The sequence below is a fragment of the Pinus tabuliformis genome, chromosome 2_1 (genome assembly GCF_031772625.1).
Source record: "Pinus tabuliformis cultivar Carrire ecotype Pingquan chromosome 2_1, CPIR1, whole genome shotgun sequence".
Lineage (NCBI taxonomy): Eukaryota > Viridiplantae > Streptophyta > Pinopsida > Pinales > Pinaceae > Pinus > Pinus tabuliformis.
Genome location: NC_142299.1, coordinates 66,163,190 through 66,181,211, shown reverse-complemented (window position 1 = coordinate 66,181,211; position 18,022 = coordinate 66,163,190). Strand labels below are relative to the sequence as shown.

The window sequence follows — 18,022 nt, the reverse complement described above, 5'->3', positions numbered from 1 at the left end:
AATTAGAAAGAAATGGCTAAAATGACGAATGCAAAGTTCGAGGTAGAGAAATTCACCGGCCAGAACAACTTAGCTCTTTGGAAATTGAAAGTTACGGATTTGCTGGTGCAACAAGGGTTGCACAAAACTTTGGACGGGGCAAATAAGAAACCTGCTAGCATGAGAGATTCAGACTTGGATGCCTGAGCTCTCAGTACCATCAGTTATGCCTGGCGGATGAAGTTCTCTTCAACATTGTTGAGAGAGTACAACTTCAGGCTTATGGGAAAAATTGGAAAAACTATATATTACAAAGTCGTTAACCAATAGAATTTATTTGAAAAGACAATTGTACAGTCTTCGAATGAAGGAGGGCTCAAAAGTTGCAGAGCATTTAAATGTTTTTAATACACTTATATGCCAATTATTAGATATGGAAGTTAAAATTCAGGAAGAAGACAAAGCTATAACCTTGTTGTGTTCTCTGCTCGAGTCATGGGACCACTTCGTAACTTCAATCAATTTGAGCACCGCTGATTCTTTGAAATTTGAATCAGTTGTGGGAGCTCTCTTGTTTGAAGAAGTACGAAGGAAATCCAGTACTGAAACAACTGCACCAGAAGCCATGATAGCTAGAGGACGATCAAAGGAAAGAGGAGAAAAAACAAGGGGGTCTTCCAGATCTAAATCAAAGGGAAAGAAGTGTAAGGCAAAATGTTGTCATTGCAACAAAATTGGACACCTTAAGAAAGACTGCTGGAAACGAAAAGTGTCTGGTAACCCGAAGAAGGAACCAAATCAGGTTGATTCAGGTATGACAGAGGAAGTTTTATTTGCAGAAAAATTATGTATGATAGATGAAACTTTACCTGTATGTAATGTATCTCAGGGTTTTGAAAGTCGGCTGTTAGACTCTGGTGCTTCTCATCACGTGTCCACACAGAAATTGGTTTACTTCATATGATGTAAATGGTAGTTCTGTGTTTATGGGTAATAATGTAACATGTCAGACTGTTGGGTTGGGAAATATCAAGATTAAAATGTATGATAACACAGTTAAAACATTAACTAGTGTTAGACATGTACCTGAATTGAAGAAAAATTTGATTTCTTTAGGAGTGTTGGATTCGGATGGTTATAAGTTTACAGGTCAGAATGGAGTGTTGAAAGTCTCTAAAGGCACCCTAGTTGTTATGAAAGCATAAAACGTCGGAAATCTTTACAGACTCTAAGGAAGTACTCAGGTCAGTGAAGCGGCGATTGTATCAGAAAAAGAAGAAGAAGGTACTCGCCTATGGCATCAGCGATTGGGTCACATGAGCGAGAAAGGTCTTTAGGTACTGATGAAATGTAAATCACTTCCTGATCTGAAATCTTTGAAGTTGGATTTCTGCAAACATTGTGTGTATGGAAAATAGTGTAAATAGAGATTTGAAACTGGAAATCATTATAGTAAAGATATTTTAGATTATATTCATTCTGATCTGTGGGGACCATCTCCTGTTGTATCATATGGAGGTGCTCTATATTTTTTAATGTTTATTGATGATTTCTCCTGTAAAGTTTGGGTCTTTATGCTGAAAAAGAAAGTTGATGTATTCAATATCTTTAAACAATTTAAAGCAATGGTAGAGAAAAGAATAGGCAAATCAATTAAATGTTTAAGAACTGACAATGGTGGTGAATTTACTTCAATAGAATTTGAACAATACTGTAAGGATGAAGGAATTGTTAGACACAAAACTGCTGTTTATACTCCTCAGCAAAATGGTGTTGCTGAATGTATGAATCAAACTCTTATGGAAAGAGCCAGAAGCATGATCAACAATGCTAACTTACAAAAGGAGTCGTGGGCAGAAGCAATATCCACTGCTTGTTATTTAGTTAGCAGATCACCTTCAATAACAATTAATTGTAAAATTCCCGAAGAAGTTTGGTCTGGTCAGTCTTGTGATTATTCACATTTAAGGATATTTGGCTGTGATGCTTATGCTCTTATTCCTAAAAATAAGTGTTCAAAATTAGATCCAAAATCGAATGTTATGTCTTTGTTGGGTATGACTATGTGGTGAAAGGGGTATAGGTTGTGGGATCCTACATCACGAAATATAGTCATTAGCAGAGATGTAATATTTAATGAATCTTCTCTTTTAAAATCAAATGTTGAAAGAATTGAATAGGAACATGTTTCGCCAAATCAACAAATTCAGTTGGAGGCTAGACCTTTTGGTGACAGTCAAAAGGAAGAAGAGACTTCTGGCGAAAAAGGTGTTGAAGATACAAAGGAAGCTGTTGAAGTTTCTAAACGAGTTCAGCAACCAGTCACTCTAAGAAGGTCTACAAGGGAAAGAAAAACTCCCAAAAGGTATGAAGATTCTGCTTCATCTTTTGCTTTGATTACTGAAGATGGGGAACCTTCTTGTTATCAGGAAGCAGTAGATGATAGGGATCGCGAAAAATGGAAAATGACTATGGAAGAAGAAATGAATTCCTTGGCCAAGAACAATACGTGGGATCTTGTAGAACTTCCTGAAGGAAGAAGTGTTTGGATGCAAATGGGTCTTCAAACTGAAACGGAAAGTTGATGGAAGTATCGAAAGGTATAAAGCGAGACTGGTAGCAAAAGGGTATTCTCAGGTTGAAGGTATCGACTTTCATGAGATTTTTTCACAAGTTGTAAAACTTGTTTCTATTCGTACTGTGTTGGCACTAACTGCATTACTTAACTTTGAGTTAGAACAGTTAGATGTTAAAACAAATTTTCTAAATGGTGATTTGAATGAAGAGTTATATATGGAACAACCAGAAGGTTTTGTACAATGTCGCAACAGAAGATTAGTTTGCAAGCTCAGGAAATCATTGTCTGGTCTGAGGCAATCTCCCAGACAATGGTACGAGAAGTTTGACTCCTTCATGGTGAGCCAGAAGTTTATTAGAAGTGAGTATGATCATTGTGTATACTTCAAGAGTTTCAATGGCATATTCATTATCGTAGCTTTGTATGTTGACGATATGCTTATTGCAACCAAAAGCATGGAAGAGATCAACAGGTTAAAGGCTCAGCTCTCTAGGACGTTTTATAAGAAGGATCTTGGAGCAGCAAAACATATTTTGGGCATGGAGATACACAGAGATAGGAAAAATGGTAAGCTTTGGTTATCACAGCAGAAGTATGTGGAGAAAGTACTCGAAAAATTCTGTATGAACAAAGTGAAACCTGTTAATGTTCCATTAGTTTCCCATTTTAAGCTTTCTTCGGTTTTGAGTCCTATAACTGATGAAAAAAGCAGTATATGTCTCATGTACCATATGCAAATGCTGTAGGCAACTTAATGTATGGGATGGTATCTACAAGACCTGACATTTAACATGCAGTTGGAGTCGTCAGCAGGTTCATGGCAAATCGAGGTGAAGAACATTCGCGAGCAGTGAAATGGGTGCTTTGATATCTAAGAGGCACAAGTGACCATTGCATCATCTTTAATGGTAGTGAAGGATCAGTGTGCGGATATGTAGATGTTGATTATGCAGGTGATTTGGACAAAAGAAGATCTACTACAGGTTTTTTCTTTACTCTTGCAGGTGGAGCAATTAGTTGGATGTTAAAGCTTCAAAAAATAGTTGCTTTTTCCACTACTGAAGCAGAATATATAGCTGCTTCAAATGCCAGTAAAGAAGCAATCTAGTTAAAGGGTCTACTTGATGAGATTGGAAGGATGCAAGAGAAAGTGAATGTACTTTGTGACAGTCATAGTGCTATTCACTTGGCTACAAATCCTGCTTATCACAGCACCAAGCACATTGATGTAAGGTATCATTTTCTGAGACATGTGATCGATGGTGGAAAAGTAGCTCTTCAAAAGGTCCATACACGAGAGAATTGTGCAGACATATTCACAAAGCCAGTAGAGAAGTTGCGATGGTGTTTAGCTTCTCTTGGCTTGCAGAAGAGATGATGAATGGGCATGGGCAAGGGATTAGGAAAATTGTTGTCAAGGTGGAGTTTGTTGGAAATTGACAACTAATTAATGTAAATTTGGGTAAAATTGTATTAGTTATTGACAAGTTAGTTTTATACCGAAACAACAGTTATGTAACTGAGGAGGCTCATATAAAACTGATGAATGCCCGAACTATTGTAATGGAGAATCATTTATTGATTGAATAGAAATTCCAATCCCTTGCCCTGTGGATGTTTCCTTGACACCCTGTCAGGGTTTTACCACGTAAATTTTGAGTTTTTTACTTTTGTGGTTGTATTCAGTTTCATTTTCTTTCTTGTTTAGTAACCTCTTGTAACTACATGAGATGCATCTGAATTCTTTACCCTGGATTAAATATCAAGCATAGGTTCCTTGGGGTTAATCAAACCCTCCTTTAGATCCAGGGAGGAACTTTGTAGTCCTTGTAGATTTTGGTATTGTGTAACTGAACCTTAGAAAGTGTTAATTGGAGTCTATGATTTTTCCTTTTTTTTCTATTTCTTTTTATGTCAAATCCAGTTCATCCTTTAAAGTTTAAACTCAGCCTACTTTCCTGTGATGTTTTTCCATGAAAATAATTTTTGCTAGACTTGAATTATTTCTGCGATTTTTTTTTTTTAAATATCTTTTTCACTCAACTGCTAATCTATTTCACCTTGTGACCTTTTGAATTTGGGACCTTTTGAATTAGGCCCACCGAGAATCTGAGCAGGACCCTAATGATTGTTGACCCTTTGCTTCAATTTCAACCCTAAGAGTTTCGGGTTTTGAATCTCATACAGCAGGCATTTTTGGAAGAAGGGGAAAACCTAATGAATACTGTCAAGTCCTGAGATTGTTTCTGTAGTTGATATTGTTTATAATGAAGTATGTATATATTTTTTCTAAATATTGGTGGTGGATATCTTTGTGTTGGTTGATGTTTTAGCAGTCATGCAATATTTAGAACATCTTTTCATGTGGATGGCATAAAATATCACACAAAAACTGAAATTGAATCAGCGGCAATATAAATAGTAATGTCATTCAAAATCTGAAATTGAATTAGCAGCAATATAAATATTTAATATTACAAGTTCGACCTTCTATTCCTTGGATATGTTTTCCTTGTATATGTTTATGTAACCAAAAATGCGGCAAAGTGTCGATGTCCTTTGTTTTTTATTCGTGTATGGAATAGTTCAGATCTGGAGAGGTTTCAACAACATGATTCATTATCACAGGTATTGCAGTTATCTAGCTTTTTCATCACGCACACTCATGCACACTTAAAGTACAAAACGTCTTTTTTTATAGGCATCTCAAAGTATGCTAGATACAAAATTATAGAATGATATCAGAGTTGTTGAACTTAAGGTGGTCGAACACTCGAGTATCCATGTTGTTAGTTATTTATTCCTGTGTTGCAGTCTTCAAATCTTTTTTCTTTATGCACATGCACAGTTGCTGAACTTAGGGTGGTTGAACTTGTAATTTCCAATGTTGTTAAAAGCGCGATCGGGATTTAATCGGCGCCGGGAAAAAAGCGGAAAAAATCGTTAAAATCGGGAAAAAATCGTTTGGCACAAAAATATTCATTTTTTTTCAATTTTTTTCAATTTTTTTAATATCTAAACCATCTACAACATAAAATAAATACATTGACACATAAATATGATAAAAAAACTAATATATAAGATGTTTAATATCATTTCTAGCGCTAAAATCACACATAACATTGAATCATGTCCTGAATAGTAAGTCCTGAGTCCCAACTCAGCCTCAAAATATCAACAAAAAATATGATAATGTATCTCATCATGTCATAATGTCATATACAATAAAATGAAAGTCTAAGACTCTAATCCTATTGATTTCCTCTGCCCCTCTTGCGAGAAAATGTCACTGCTTTCCCTTTCCCCCTAGATGAAGATGCTGGTGCCTGTGGTGGTGGAAATGGCAGTGGAGTCTGACGTGCTCTAGAAGCTGAAGAAGTAGCTGTAGAAGTAGCAGCTACTGTAGGTAGACAGAGACCACGTCCTCTAGTGGTAGCCCGGTAGGCGGTGTCACCTCCTCCTCCTGCTCCTCCAACTCCTCCTCCTCCTGCTCCTGCTCCTGCTCCTCCTCCTCCTCCCCCTCCTCCTCCTCCCCCTCATCCTGCACTAACCAATCCTCAGTGGGATCCATGAGAGGCCTCTCGGTCTCAACCCTCCATTCAGCAGTGGTGTCAATCCCATCCAATGAGATGGCATCCATATCAGGTGTCTTGTCTAGTTGCCTCACCCACAATCGAAGATTGTAGTAGACATAGGCCATGTCATTAAGTCTACGGGACTCCAACCTGTACAAAGTTCATGAAATAATAATTAATAATTAATATTATAAAAAAAATATTGTTTAATGAATTCAAAAATTTATTTGGAAATTTGCAATATTTTAAATGTTTAAGTGTTAAGTTGTTAACCTATTGCGCTTCTTGTTGTGTATTTTTTCAAATACACTCCAATTGCGCTCACATCCCGAGGAGCTGCATGTTTGGCTGAGGATGCGTATGGCAAGCTTTTGCAAAAGGGGTACTCTGCCACCATACATCTTCCACCATGCGGCTACAACAAAATTACAAATAAAATTTTAAATAAACATAAGAAAAAAATGGAATTTGAAGAGACAATGAAATTTGAAACAAAGTTACAAAGTACAAAGTTACAAACTAAAAAATACCTGGCATTTTGACCGTCCTATCAAAGATAGCCATATCAAAGCCAAATGTGCCACCTGACATCTTATACGTCTCAATTTGTTTAGAGATCTCTATACATTGTTCTGGAGTTCTCACCATCTTCTGGACACAGGTTAATAATCCATCCATGATCTCAGCATCAAAATCAAACCCACATGCATAAGAAAATGTAGGGTTCAGGAAAAGCCCAGCAGCATGAATGGGACGATGGAGTGTGTTGTTCCATCGCTCATCAATGACGTTCCATAGAAGGAGTTGTCTCTGGAACCCATCATCTCCCTTGTCATCATAGTAGGACCGAATGGCTTCTTTGGCCCTGTCCATGGCTTCATACAAATAGCCCATTGCGGGCTTCTCACCATCTAACAACCGAAGAACCTTTACCAAAGGTTCAGTGACAGCGCACACCTCCTGCACTCCCGCCCAGAAGTCTTCTTGGTATGAAACAAGTCTGCAGACGGCCTCTCCTTCTGGTTTGCGGCTCATTGGCGAAGAACGCCACTCCTCTGAAACAAACATTCTCTTCAAATCCCACATAGATTTCAAGAGGGATTGAAGAGATATGAAACTCGTCGCAAACCGTGTAATGGCGGGGTGCACCAACTCTTTGTTGTTGGTGCATTTTCTCATCAAGCTAAGCACAGATGTGTGATTGTAAATAAATTTTGTGATGCTTTTTGATGAGTCAACAGTCTCTTTGACAAAGGGAATTTTCCCTATGTCCTCTAACATCAAATCAATACAATGGGCAGCACAAGGTGTCCAAAATAAAGTAGGATGCCTGTCCATAAGCATTCTACCAGCAGCAACATAATTTGCAGCGTTGTCCGTTATGACTTGGACAACATTTTCTGCACCCACCTCCAAAATAAACACATCCAGCAAATCACATAAATTTTTTGCATCTTTGATTTGATGAGTTGCATCAATAGATTTGATTAACATAGTCCCCCTAGGACAACTAACCAAGAAGTTTATAAGGGTTCTCCCCTTTTGGTCAGTCCAACCATCTGACATAACAGTGCATCCTGTTTGTGCCCAGGATTCCCTAAAATCCTCCAATCTTTGGGTGCAGTCACGCTTTTCATCTTGAAGAAGCCGGCCTCTGAAATCATGAAGAGAAGGGATTTTGTACCCCGAGCCAACACTGGCAATAGCATCAACAGTAGGTTGGAAAAATGGATTATTCCTTACAATGCTGAAAGGAATATCACTCCAGAGGAGAAATTTTGTCATCAACTTGTCAGCTTGTTGTTTTTCAGTTCTTTTTAGCATTGAACCGATAGTTGGTTGTGCACCAGGTGTGGTTCGAGGAACAAAAAATGATGATGCAGTTACCGGATTGACTGACGCTGCAGTAGAACCAGTGCCACTTGGCCCACTTCCTTCAGCTGACCTTTTTAGTTGCCTTTTGAGTTCTTCTTTGGCCTCTTTAGAGTGCTCTAATTCTCCCAATGCTCTTATGGCTTTTCGGATAATTTCAGGATTTGTATTAGGACAGGGCACCACATCACGTCCAGGGATTTGTGTAAGGTGGAACTTCAACCTGTACACCCCCCCGAATATCTCCTTTCCACACAACTTGCAATACAAGTTTTGTCTATGTCACCATATTCCCAGAAAGGATCCAATTTCCTTGGCATGTTTGTTTTTGAATTTTGAATTTGCAAACCTATGGAAAAATAAGGATTAGGAAATAAGAATTTAGGATTACATAATACAAATTACAATTTAGCATTTACAAAATTACAAGTTAATTATTTCCAAAATCCCAATTTCCAAACCCAAGTTACCCAACCAAATGCCAATGGCAAATGCCAAAAAACAATGAAAATTCAAAAAAAATAAACAATGTTTAAAAAAAATTGAGAAAATAAAGATAAAAAATTGGTTCTCATAGTCATAACAAATAACCCATCCCAAATCAATGAAAAATTTCAAAAAATTCTTTAAAAACAATGAAAAACAAAGTTTTTATAGAAGCAAAACAAAAAAAATTTAATCTACATACCTTTTTTATGGACAAATTGGTGATCTTGGCTTGGATTCCTCCTAAAAACGCTTGGATTCGCTCCCAAATCCGACGGCAACCCTTCAGCTCCTCTCCCTCACTTCTTCTCCTCCTCCTCCGCGCGGACAGCACAATGAACTAAAAAAAAAATCGATTTTGCATATAAAAAGCCCGCTGCCCGCGCCCTCTGCGATTTTTTCGAAAAAATCGCGATTTTTTGAAAAACTCGCGATTTTTTCGAAAAAATCGGCTATAAAAAAATTTGGCAATTTTTACGGGTAAAAATCGCGATTTGATCGGGTTGCGGATAAAATCGCGATTTTTTGAAAAAATCGCGATTTTATCGCGATTTTAACAACACTACTAATTTCATAACCTTTATTCCTTCTATATGGTTCCATAACCAAAACACGGCAAAGTAATCATGTTCCTGGTTAATCATTTATTCCTTGTATACTAGGATGTTGAGATCTGGAGAGGTTTTAACAACACGTTTCATTATCATGCGTTGCAGTTGCAAAATCTTTTCACTATAATGTGTTGCTCTTTAGAACAATATCAGGGTTGTTGAACTTACAATCTCATAATCTTTTAATCCTGGTATATGATTCCATAATCAAAGTGCAGCAAAGTACCCATGTTGTTAGTTATTTATTCATGTTCAGATCTGGAGAAGTTTCAACAACAGGATTCATTATCATGTGTTGCAATTTCCAAACCTTTTTCTCTTTTTTCATCATGCACACCCAGTTACAAGCAAAATCCTTTTCATCTCTAAGTATGCTAGATACGATTATAGAGTGGCATCAGGGTTGAACTTATAACTCATTACTTCTTGCATATGGTTCCATAACCAAAAACACAGCAATGTGTATTCAAATGTGTATGCATTTGTTGAGATCTCTGGAGGTTTAACAAGATGATTCATATTTTCTTGTGTTCAGTTACCAAATATTTTCGCTCATCTTCGTCATGCACACTTAGGTACAAGCAAAACTCCTTTCATCTCTAAGTATGCCGGATACGATTATAGAGTGACATCAGGGTTGAACCTATAAGTTACTTCTTGTATATGGTTTCATAAGTTATAACCAAGATACTTCTTGTATATGGTTCCATAAGTTATAACCAAAAACACAGCAAAGTACCCATGTTTAAATCATGCGTACTTCACTTACAAGATAAGATCAGATAAGATACTTGTATTTATGTTCAACTAATGACTACAAAGTAGGTCAAAGGGACTGTTGAGTACAATGATGTCCATAAAATGCGGGAGAACCAAACGGTCTCCTATAAAAAATACAATGCATGAATATAAAAGGTACAATGCAGGAACATAAAAGATGAATATAAAAAGTTCAATGCAGGAACATAAAAGATACAATGTATGGAATGCCCTGACGAAGAGCAAAATGAGTAGCAATGGCAGATATGACACCATATATCTTTGGCCATTTGAAATTATAAACATAGTTTATGTGAATGGCTTCACCATGATATTAAACATCTATAACACCTATAATATGATATTAAATATCTAGACATGAATCAGCTTGCTGTGTCTGCTACATCTTTCTTGGCTTTTTCTGTTAATGAATACTGCAGTCTGGTTGATTTATGTGTTGCCATAATTTATTTCTTTCCTTATTCATATCATGCGCAGGTTAGTGTTGCTAATAACATTTTGTAGGAGCCTGAGTTTATCCCTCTCGGGACATGAAAGTTCATCGTTTCAGCAGCTTTTCTAAACCATTTAGCAAAGCAGGGTCAATTCCAGATAAAAAGCAAGATGTTTTTATTGAGCGTTAAATCAACGGTAATTGAATTGTGAACAGGTTTTATATTCAAATGAACTTTTGTTCTCTTACCTCTATTCTTAAGGGCTGTCTAATCCCGTTTCCACCAATGACTATGTTGTCACTTCTATTGAGTGGGGTTAAGAGCATGTTTTTCCTCCTAAGAGTTCACAGGTTCAAAACCAGAGGGGTAGAGTATGTAAACTTAGCAGTCAAATCACTGCGCGGAGGTGGGTCCCTTGTCCCACAAACAAGGGGTATCATACACCAATGTGGTGTCTAGCTTGGCTGTGACTTTAAAAATTGGATAATAATAATAATTATGGAAGGTGTGCCCTAGGAAATTCTAGTTTTCTATTATTATTTGCTATCCTCGATGTCCTCGAGCCATAATATTTGCCATGCTCGAGTCCCACAAGCCTCTGATTTGTTTTGGTCATCATTGGACATTTATGCAATTTCATTTCATTACTGTGATTCAGCTGGTATGTGCTCCAAGTAACATGGCTGTTAATAACTCGCAAAGAAAATTAGCACCACAGGGTTGCAGGTGGTCTCCTTGCTATCCTACATCTGACTTGCCATGCTGGACTCCCACTAACCTCCGATTTATTTTAGATATGACTGGACATTGGGTATGTGCAACAAGTATCATGGGTATTGTGATTCAGTTTTTGGTATGTTCTCCAACTAATATGTCTGTTGTAATTTGGCTTTTGGTATGCGCTTAGCGCCACAGGGTTGAAGAAGGTCTCCTTGCTATCCTATGGCTGACTTGCCATGCTCGACCCCCTTAACCTCCAGTAGATTTTATTTTAGTCATGACTGGACATTGGTATGTGCTCCCAAGTGTCATGGGTGTTGTGATTCGGCTTTTGGTATATATGCTCCAAGTAACATTGCTGTTGATCAAACTGCAGCGAAAATTACTGCCAAAACTACTGCCACAGAGTTGAAGGTCTCCTTGCTATCCGACATATGGCTGTTCTCTTGGTATGTGGTCCAAGTAACATTGCTGTTGATCAACCCGCAGCGAAAATTTTTGCCACAGTGATTTGGCTTTTGGTATGTGCTCCAAGTAATATTGTTGTTGATCAACCCGCAGCGAAAATTGCTGCCACGGTGATTTGGCTTTTGGTATGTGCTCCAAGTAATATTGTTATTGATCAACCCGCAGCGAAAATTACTGCCACACAGTTGAAGGTCTCCTTGCTATCCTACATCTGATTGTAATTATCTTCGTGAAGATGTCTCAAAGTACATGCCTTGAATTTGTTATGCAAGGTATTCTAGATTTAAGAAGTCTATCTTAGCTAATGTCGTTATGAGATATATTTTGTTATATTCGACAAAGCTTACCTTGTAGGCAATTATGTCGGATTAATATTAACCGAGGGCTCATGCATATAACCTAATATGGAAGTTTCATTACTTTGGTGTTACAGGCGATCATGCTATGTGGAAAGTCAAGGGAGGTAGTGAGTTCTGCTGTCAGAATGCTTAACCTTGCATTATCAGGTCTGTTTTCCCAGCTATTGCAGTCATTTATTTATTGGTCAATTTTCCCAGCTATTACAGTTATTTTTTTACTCTTCTGTGTTCTGGTTTTTACTTAGTCATAAGGTAGTTAAATGCTTTGATTTTGTTCTAAAATTTATAGGTTATGCACTCACACACTTCAGAGGGAAGTTGTTCTAAAATTTATAGGCTACGCACCTTCACACTTCAGAGAGAAGTTGTTCTAAAATTTATAAGTTATGCACTTCACACGTCATAGAAAAGTTAACTTCAGGTCTTGAAATATGAATAAGGTACGGAAAGTCTAAGACTCTAAGTCCATTCATAACTTTATTTTACTACTGTGGACATTCATTCATAACTTATTTTTACTGTGTAAATTCAGAATGGAATATTTACCTATTAAAGCAATAATACAACCATATTAACATTAAGTGCAATATAAATGTCATCTCCTTCTTTTGCCTTTGACTCTAGAAACTAGTTGCCTTCTCCTTCTTTTGCCTTTGACTCTAGAAACTAGTTGCCTAGAAGTAGTAATAGTAATTTTTATAGTGTTGTACTTTAAGCAAGTAGTAATTTATAATGTATCCTAAACTAGTAATTTATAATGTATCTTACTCTATATAGGGAAACTAGTTGCCTAGAAGTATAACTTCAGAATATAATATTTAACTATTAAAGCAGTAATACGACCATATTAACATTAAATGCAATATAAAAGTCATCTACTTCCTTCGACTCTAGAAACTAGTATTTTTATAGCGTGTTGTACTCTAACGAAACTAGTTTCCTAGAAGTAGTAATTTATAATGTATCCTAAACCAGTAATTTATAATGTATCCTACTCTATCTATGTAGGGAAACTAGTTGCCTAGAAGCTATGTTGCACTGGCTGTGGGGACGGGGGTTATATGGGGGGATGGGTTTCTGGGACGGCTAGAGCGCACCCCTAAATTTTCAGGGGATGGCAGGTTGGGGATGGCAAGTGCGGCAATTAATTTTTATATTTATTAAAAATAAATTAAAATAAAATCTAGTAATTCAGCAATAACATGAATGATAAATTAAAAATAAAAAATATAAAAATTAGAACTATTATTAATTTTGAAATTCAAATTGGAAAATAAAATACTAATATGATCTAATCATCATTGCGCATCAGAAAAACAAATCTTGTCATCATTGCCCATTGTCAAGAACTTAAGAAGTACTATTACTCTGCCACAAGCTACAATCTACTATTGTCTACATAATCATTCTATGATGCATGATGAATCATTTCAAAATTTAAATAGTAGCTAAACTTTAAAGACAAAGTAAAATTTAATGAAGCTGTAAACATGAACAAGTCATCAAAATTTAATTATAAATCCTAAATTAAGAGTATAGAAAACCGTGGATTGTAAATTTATAAATTATAGAGTCATAGACTATAGTACAAAATGGCAAAATAATACAGTCACTAGTTTAGGTGCCAAATGGAAGTTTAGAAAACCGTGGATTGTAAATTTATAAATTATAGAGTCATAGACTATAGGCCAAAATGGAAAAATAATACATAGTCACTAGTTTAGGTGCCAAATGGAAAAATCAAAATGTCTCAAGACAACAAAAAAGGAAGTATGAGTCCATCTCCATAGTAGCATGAAGGCTGAAGCTATTTAGAAATTCATGTCTTCTGCATCATGTTTATTTGAAAATGCTCGAACCTCACTTTATTCTCTCCTGTCATCATGAATGCTTTGCAATTGCAGCTCAATGTCATCTAATGGTACATTAACCAATCTTGTATGGATAGATGGTCCATCATCATCATCATCATCAATCTGTGAAGCCTCATGAAGGCTGAAGCTACTTAGAAATTCATATCTTCTGTATCAAGTCTATTTGAAAATGCTCGAGCCTCACTTTATTCTCTTCCGTCATCATGAATGCTTTGCAATTGCAACTCAATGTCATCTAATGGTACATTAACCAATCTTGTAAGGATAGATGGTCCATCATCATCATCATCATCATCATCAATCTGTGAAGCATTCTCAGGATCTTCATTCCACTGTGTTGCAGGTCCTTGTAAATACTATGGTGTCTCCCTTGTAAGAAGGCGAAGATTGTTGTGCACATAAACTAGTTTCTCTGCTCTTTTAGAGGTAAACATATTCTTCTTAATAGAGTGGATAAAACTTAAATGTATGTTAGAAAATTAGAAAGGCAGAAAGATTTTCTTATCTTAATAATTACCTGTGATTTCTTAGCATTCTTGTTAACTTCTTTTAAGTCTTCTTTTATCTTATTATCATTAAGAACTACCAAAACATAAATGCATGAAGATTAAAACAACAAGGAGACATGATGTAGGCTGTTATGCTCTTGACCTGCGAGAAGATACCAGAATACCAAATATGCGAAGAAATATACCCAAAACACAGAACAATAAGAAATAACAACATGTATTTTATTATTCAGAAAGGAAAGCAATGTTCACTTGCCTCTTTGAGGGGGCAACCTCCAATAGAGCTGGGCTCAATTACAAAATAAGACACGATGCTCCTCGAGGGGAGTCTCTATCCTTTATATAGGATTCATACATGCAATACCATGGGTCAGTACCATGGTTCTTATTAATACTATCTATCTAATATCATGGCCCATTTGCAACTAACTGTGGTCTCTTCTTTAAATGCGGGTCAACCACTTACAATTATTAATATGGGCTTTATTGACTCTTTAACTAACTATAACTATGACTCGACCCTATTACATAAATAAGGGGTTAGGGTTGGACCCTAACATGCCCTCCCCCATAAAAATAGCCTTGTCCTCAAGGCTGAAGCTGCGGAAACTGCTGAAGAACAGTGGCTGGTTCCCAAGTCACATCTTTTGGAGAGGTGTCTTTCCACTTGACGAGGACTTCCTTGATCGTTCGACCGTGCAGGTGCCGTTCTCGCGTGTCAAGAACCTGTTCAGGTTGGAGCCCATTTTGAACCTTCTTCATCCAATTCCGCTAGACTGGTTTGAATTCTGTAATGGTTCCCAACCATTTTCTTGAGGCATGAGACATGGAAGACGGGATGGATTTTGCAGTGGGTGGCAAGGCTAGCTTGTAGGCTACTTTCTCCGATGCGCTGAAGTATTTGATACGGTCCGTAGAATTTTGGAGATAATTTCTGACAACCCTTGTCTTTGAGTGATGTTCGCTTATATGGTTGTAGCCTCGAGAATACCTGATCCCCTTCTTGAAATTTGCGCTTTGAACGATGTTGGTTTGCCTGTTGCTTCATGCGATTTTGAGCTTGATGGAGATTCTCTTTGAGGTGGGCCAGCATGGTTGCACGGTTCTGTAGGAGTTGATCCACTACTTGTACCTTCGAGCATCCCTGGATATAAGAAGTAGGTGAAGGAGGGAGTTGACCATAAACTGCTTCATATGGAGTCATTTTGGTGGTGGCATGATAGTTAGTATTATACCACCATTCGGCTAGAGGTAACCACTATACCCATAGATGTTGCTTTTCTGAAGTGAAACACCTGAGGTAGGTCTCCAGACATTTGTTGACTGCTTCAGTTTGACCATCAGTTTGGGGATGATAGGAAGTACTGAGTTGTAGTTGGGTACCTTGTAGCCTGAAGAGTTCCTGCCAAAAGTTACTGGTGAAGATCGGGTCACGATCAGACACAATGGAAGTGGGCATGCCATGCAATTTGAAGATCTGGTCCATGAAATATTGAGCCACCAAAGCTGGTGTAAAAGGGTGGGGTAGGGCACAAAAATGAGCATACTTAGAAAGTCTGTCCACAACCACCATGATGACTGACTTGTTGCCTGACTTCAGAAGACCCGTAATGAAATCCATAGAAACCTTCATCTAGATTGAGGCCGGGATGGGCAATGGCTGTAATGTGCCTGGGGATTTGACTGTTTCTCCTTTGTGGTGCTGACACACATCACACTCAGCTACAAAAGTAAGAATGTCCTTTTTCATGCCTGTCCAAAAGAATGAACGTCGAGTGCGAGCATAAGTCTTTTGAAAGCCTGAATGGCCTGCAGTGGGAGATGAGTGCAACTCTGCCAAAATGCGACTTTTAAGGGTGGATGTTGGTGATATCACTACTTTGTCCTTGTAGCGCAGAGTCTCATTCTGCCAAGAATGGCCCGCTGTGGAATTTGGATCCGCCTGCAATTTATTAATGAGTTGGGAGAGCAAAGGATGTGAAAACCATTCTTTGCGAGCCTCTTCAATCCACTTTGGAATGGGAAGAGAGATTGCTAGCAGGGTGCTTTCCTCCTCAAATTGGTGTGATAAAGCATCTGCTACGACATTTTTGCGCCCTTTCTTGTAAATTATCTCATAATCATATCCCAACATTTTGGCTAGCCATTTATTTTGTTGTGGCGAGGATAGGCGTTGCTCCAAAAAATATTTAAGGCTTTGATGGTCTGTGCGGATTTGGAAACGCCGCCCCAATAAGTATGGTCGCCAAGTATCCACTGCATGTAAGATGGCCATCATCTCCTTCTCATAGGTAGATTGTCCCAAATTTGTCCCACTTAGTTGTTGGCTAGTGAAGGCCAAGGGTCGACCTTCCTACATTAAGACAACCCCAATACCTGTACCTGAAGCATCACATTCAATCACAAAAGATTTGGTGAAGTCGGGTAGTGCTAATATGGGAGTGGAACACATGGCATGTTTGAGAGCTATAAATGCTTGTTGCGCTTCATCATTCCAGAGGAATGAATTTTTCTTGAGAAGGTGAGTGGGGTCCATAATTGCGGACAAATTTGCGATAGTAGCCGATGAGACCCAAGGTCTTTGGTTGAGGTCAATCCTGCATTGCCTGGATCTTTTTGGGGTCCACCCTGACACCTTCACGCCCCACAGTGTGTGGCCCAAATACTCAACTTCTTCCATGCCAAAAGAGCACTTGGACAATTTGACAAATAATTGATGCTTCCAGAGCAGTTGTAAGAGCAAATCTACATGCTGAAGATGTTTTTCCCAGGTGAGGTTGTAGATGAGGATGTCATCAAAGAAAACAAGGACAAATTTTCTGAGATATGGTTTGAGCAAGTGATTCATGAGGCTCTGAAAAGTGGATGGGGCATTACAGAGACCAAATGGCATGACCAGGAATTCATAATGGCCTTCATGAGTTCGGAAAGCAGTCTTTGGAATGTCTACTTCTTTCATGTGAATTTGGTGATAGCCTGAGTGAAGGTCGAGCTTAGTAAAGAATTGAGCCCCATTTAGTTCATCCAGCAAATCATCAACAATCGGGATGGGAAATTTATCTTTGACCGTCAGCTTGTTGAGGGCCTTGAAGTCTGGACACATATGCCATTCCCCATCTTTCTTGAGCACCATGACCACAGGCGATGAATAAGGACTAATGCTAGGGCGAATAACACCTACTTCTAGGAGTTCCTTGATGATTTTTTCAATTTCATTCTTTTGGGCGAAAGGATATCTATATGGGCGCACATTTGGTGGTTGTGCCCCTGGGACCAAAGTAATGCTATGATCATGTTCCCCTCTCGAGGGTGGAAGCTCATGAGGCTTGTCAAAGACCGACAGATGGTTGTTTAAGACCTGTTGCATCTCAGGATGAATATGAAGAGAAGTGGGTTTGAAGGCCTGGATGGCATTAAATTGGGCTATAACTCCATGGTGGCCCTTTTTTAACAATTTTTCCATCCTATGTGAGCTGATGATAGAAGGAGCACCTGCCTGGAGTCCGTGGAGGGTATGTGTGTGGTTATTCTGCTTAAAGCTCATATATAACTCCTGGAAATCCATTGTGATTGGGCCGAGTGTGCGGAGCCATTCAACACCCAAGACAATGTCACACCCACCCATGTTGATGGCAAACATGTGGGTCTTTAGGTGATAATCCCCCATTTGAAGTTTGACATTTTCACAACGGCCTTCACATTTCATTGTCCCCCCATCAACAATCTGGACCTGGAAATTAGAGACTGCTTTGACAAAACAATGCACTGCTTCAGTGA

General features: G+C 38.1%; 1 protein-coding gene across 1 annotated transcript in view; it reads left to right on the top strand.

Annotated features, from left to right (window-relative positions):
- The window catches only part of LOC149198799 (uncharacterized), a 73,630-nt gene extending 61,441 nt beyond the window's left edge, over window positions 1-12,189 (top strand). Inside the window, exons 3-5 of the mRNA XM_089400367.1 lie at window positions 11,412-11,694; window positions 11,937-12,009; window positions 12,152-12,189. Coding sequence (XP_089256493.1) covers window positions 11,470-11,694; window positions 11,937-12,009; window positions 12,152-12,189 — 336 coding nt within the window. The 5' untranslated portion in view covers window positions 11,412-11,469. The remainder of the gene's footprint in view (window positions 1-11,411; window positions 11,695-11,936; window positions 12,010-12,151) is intronic.
- The last annotated feature ends 5,833 nt before the right edge of the window (window positions 12,190-18,022 follow it).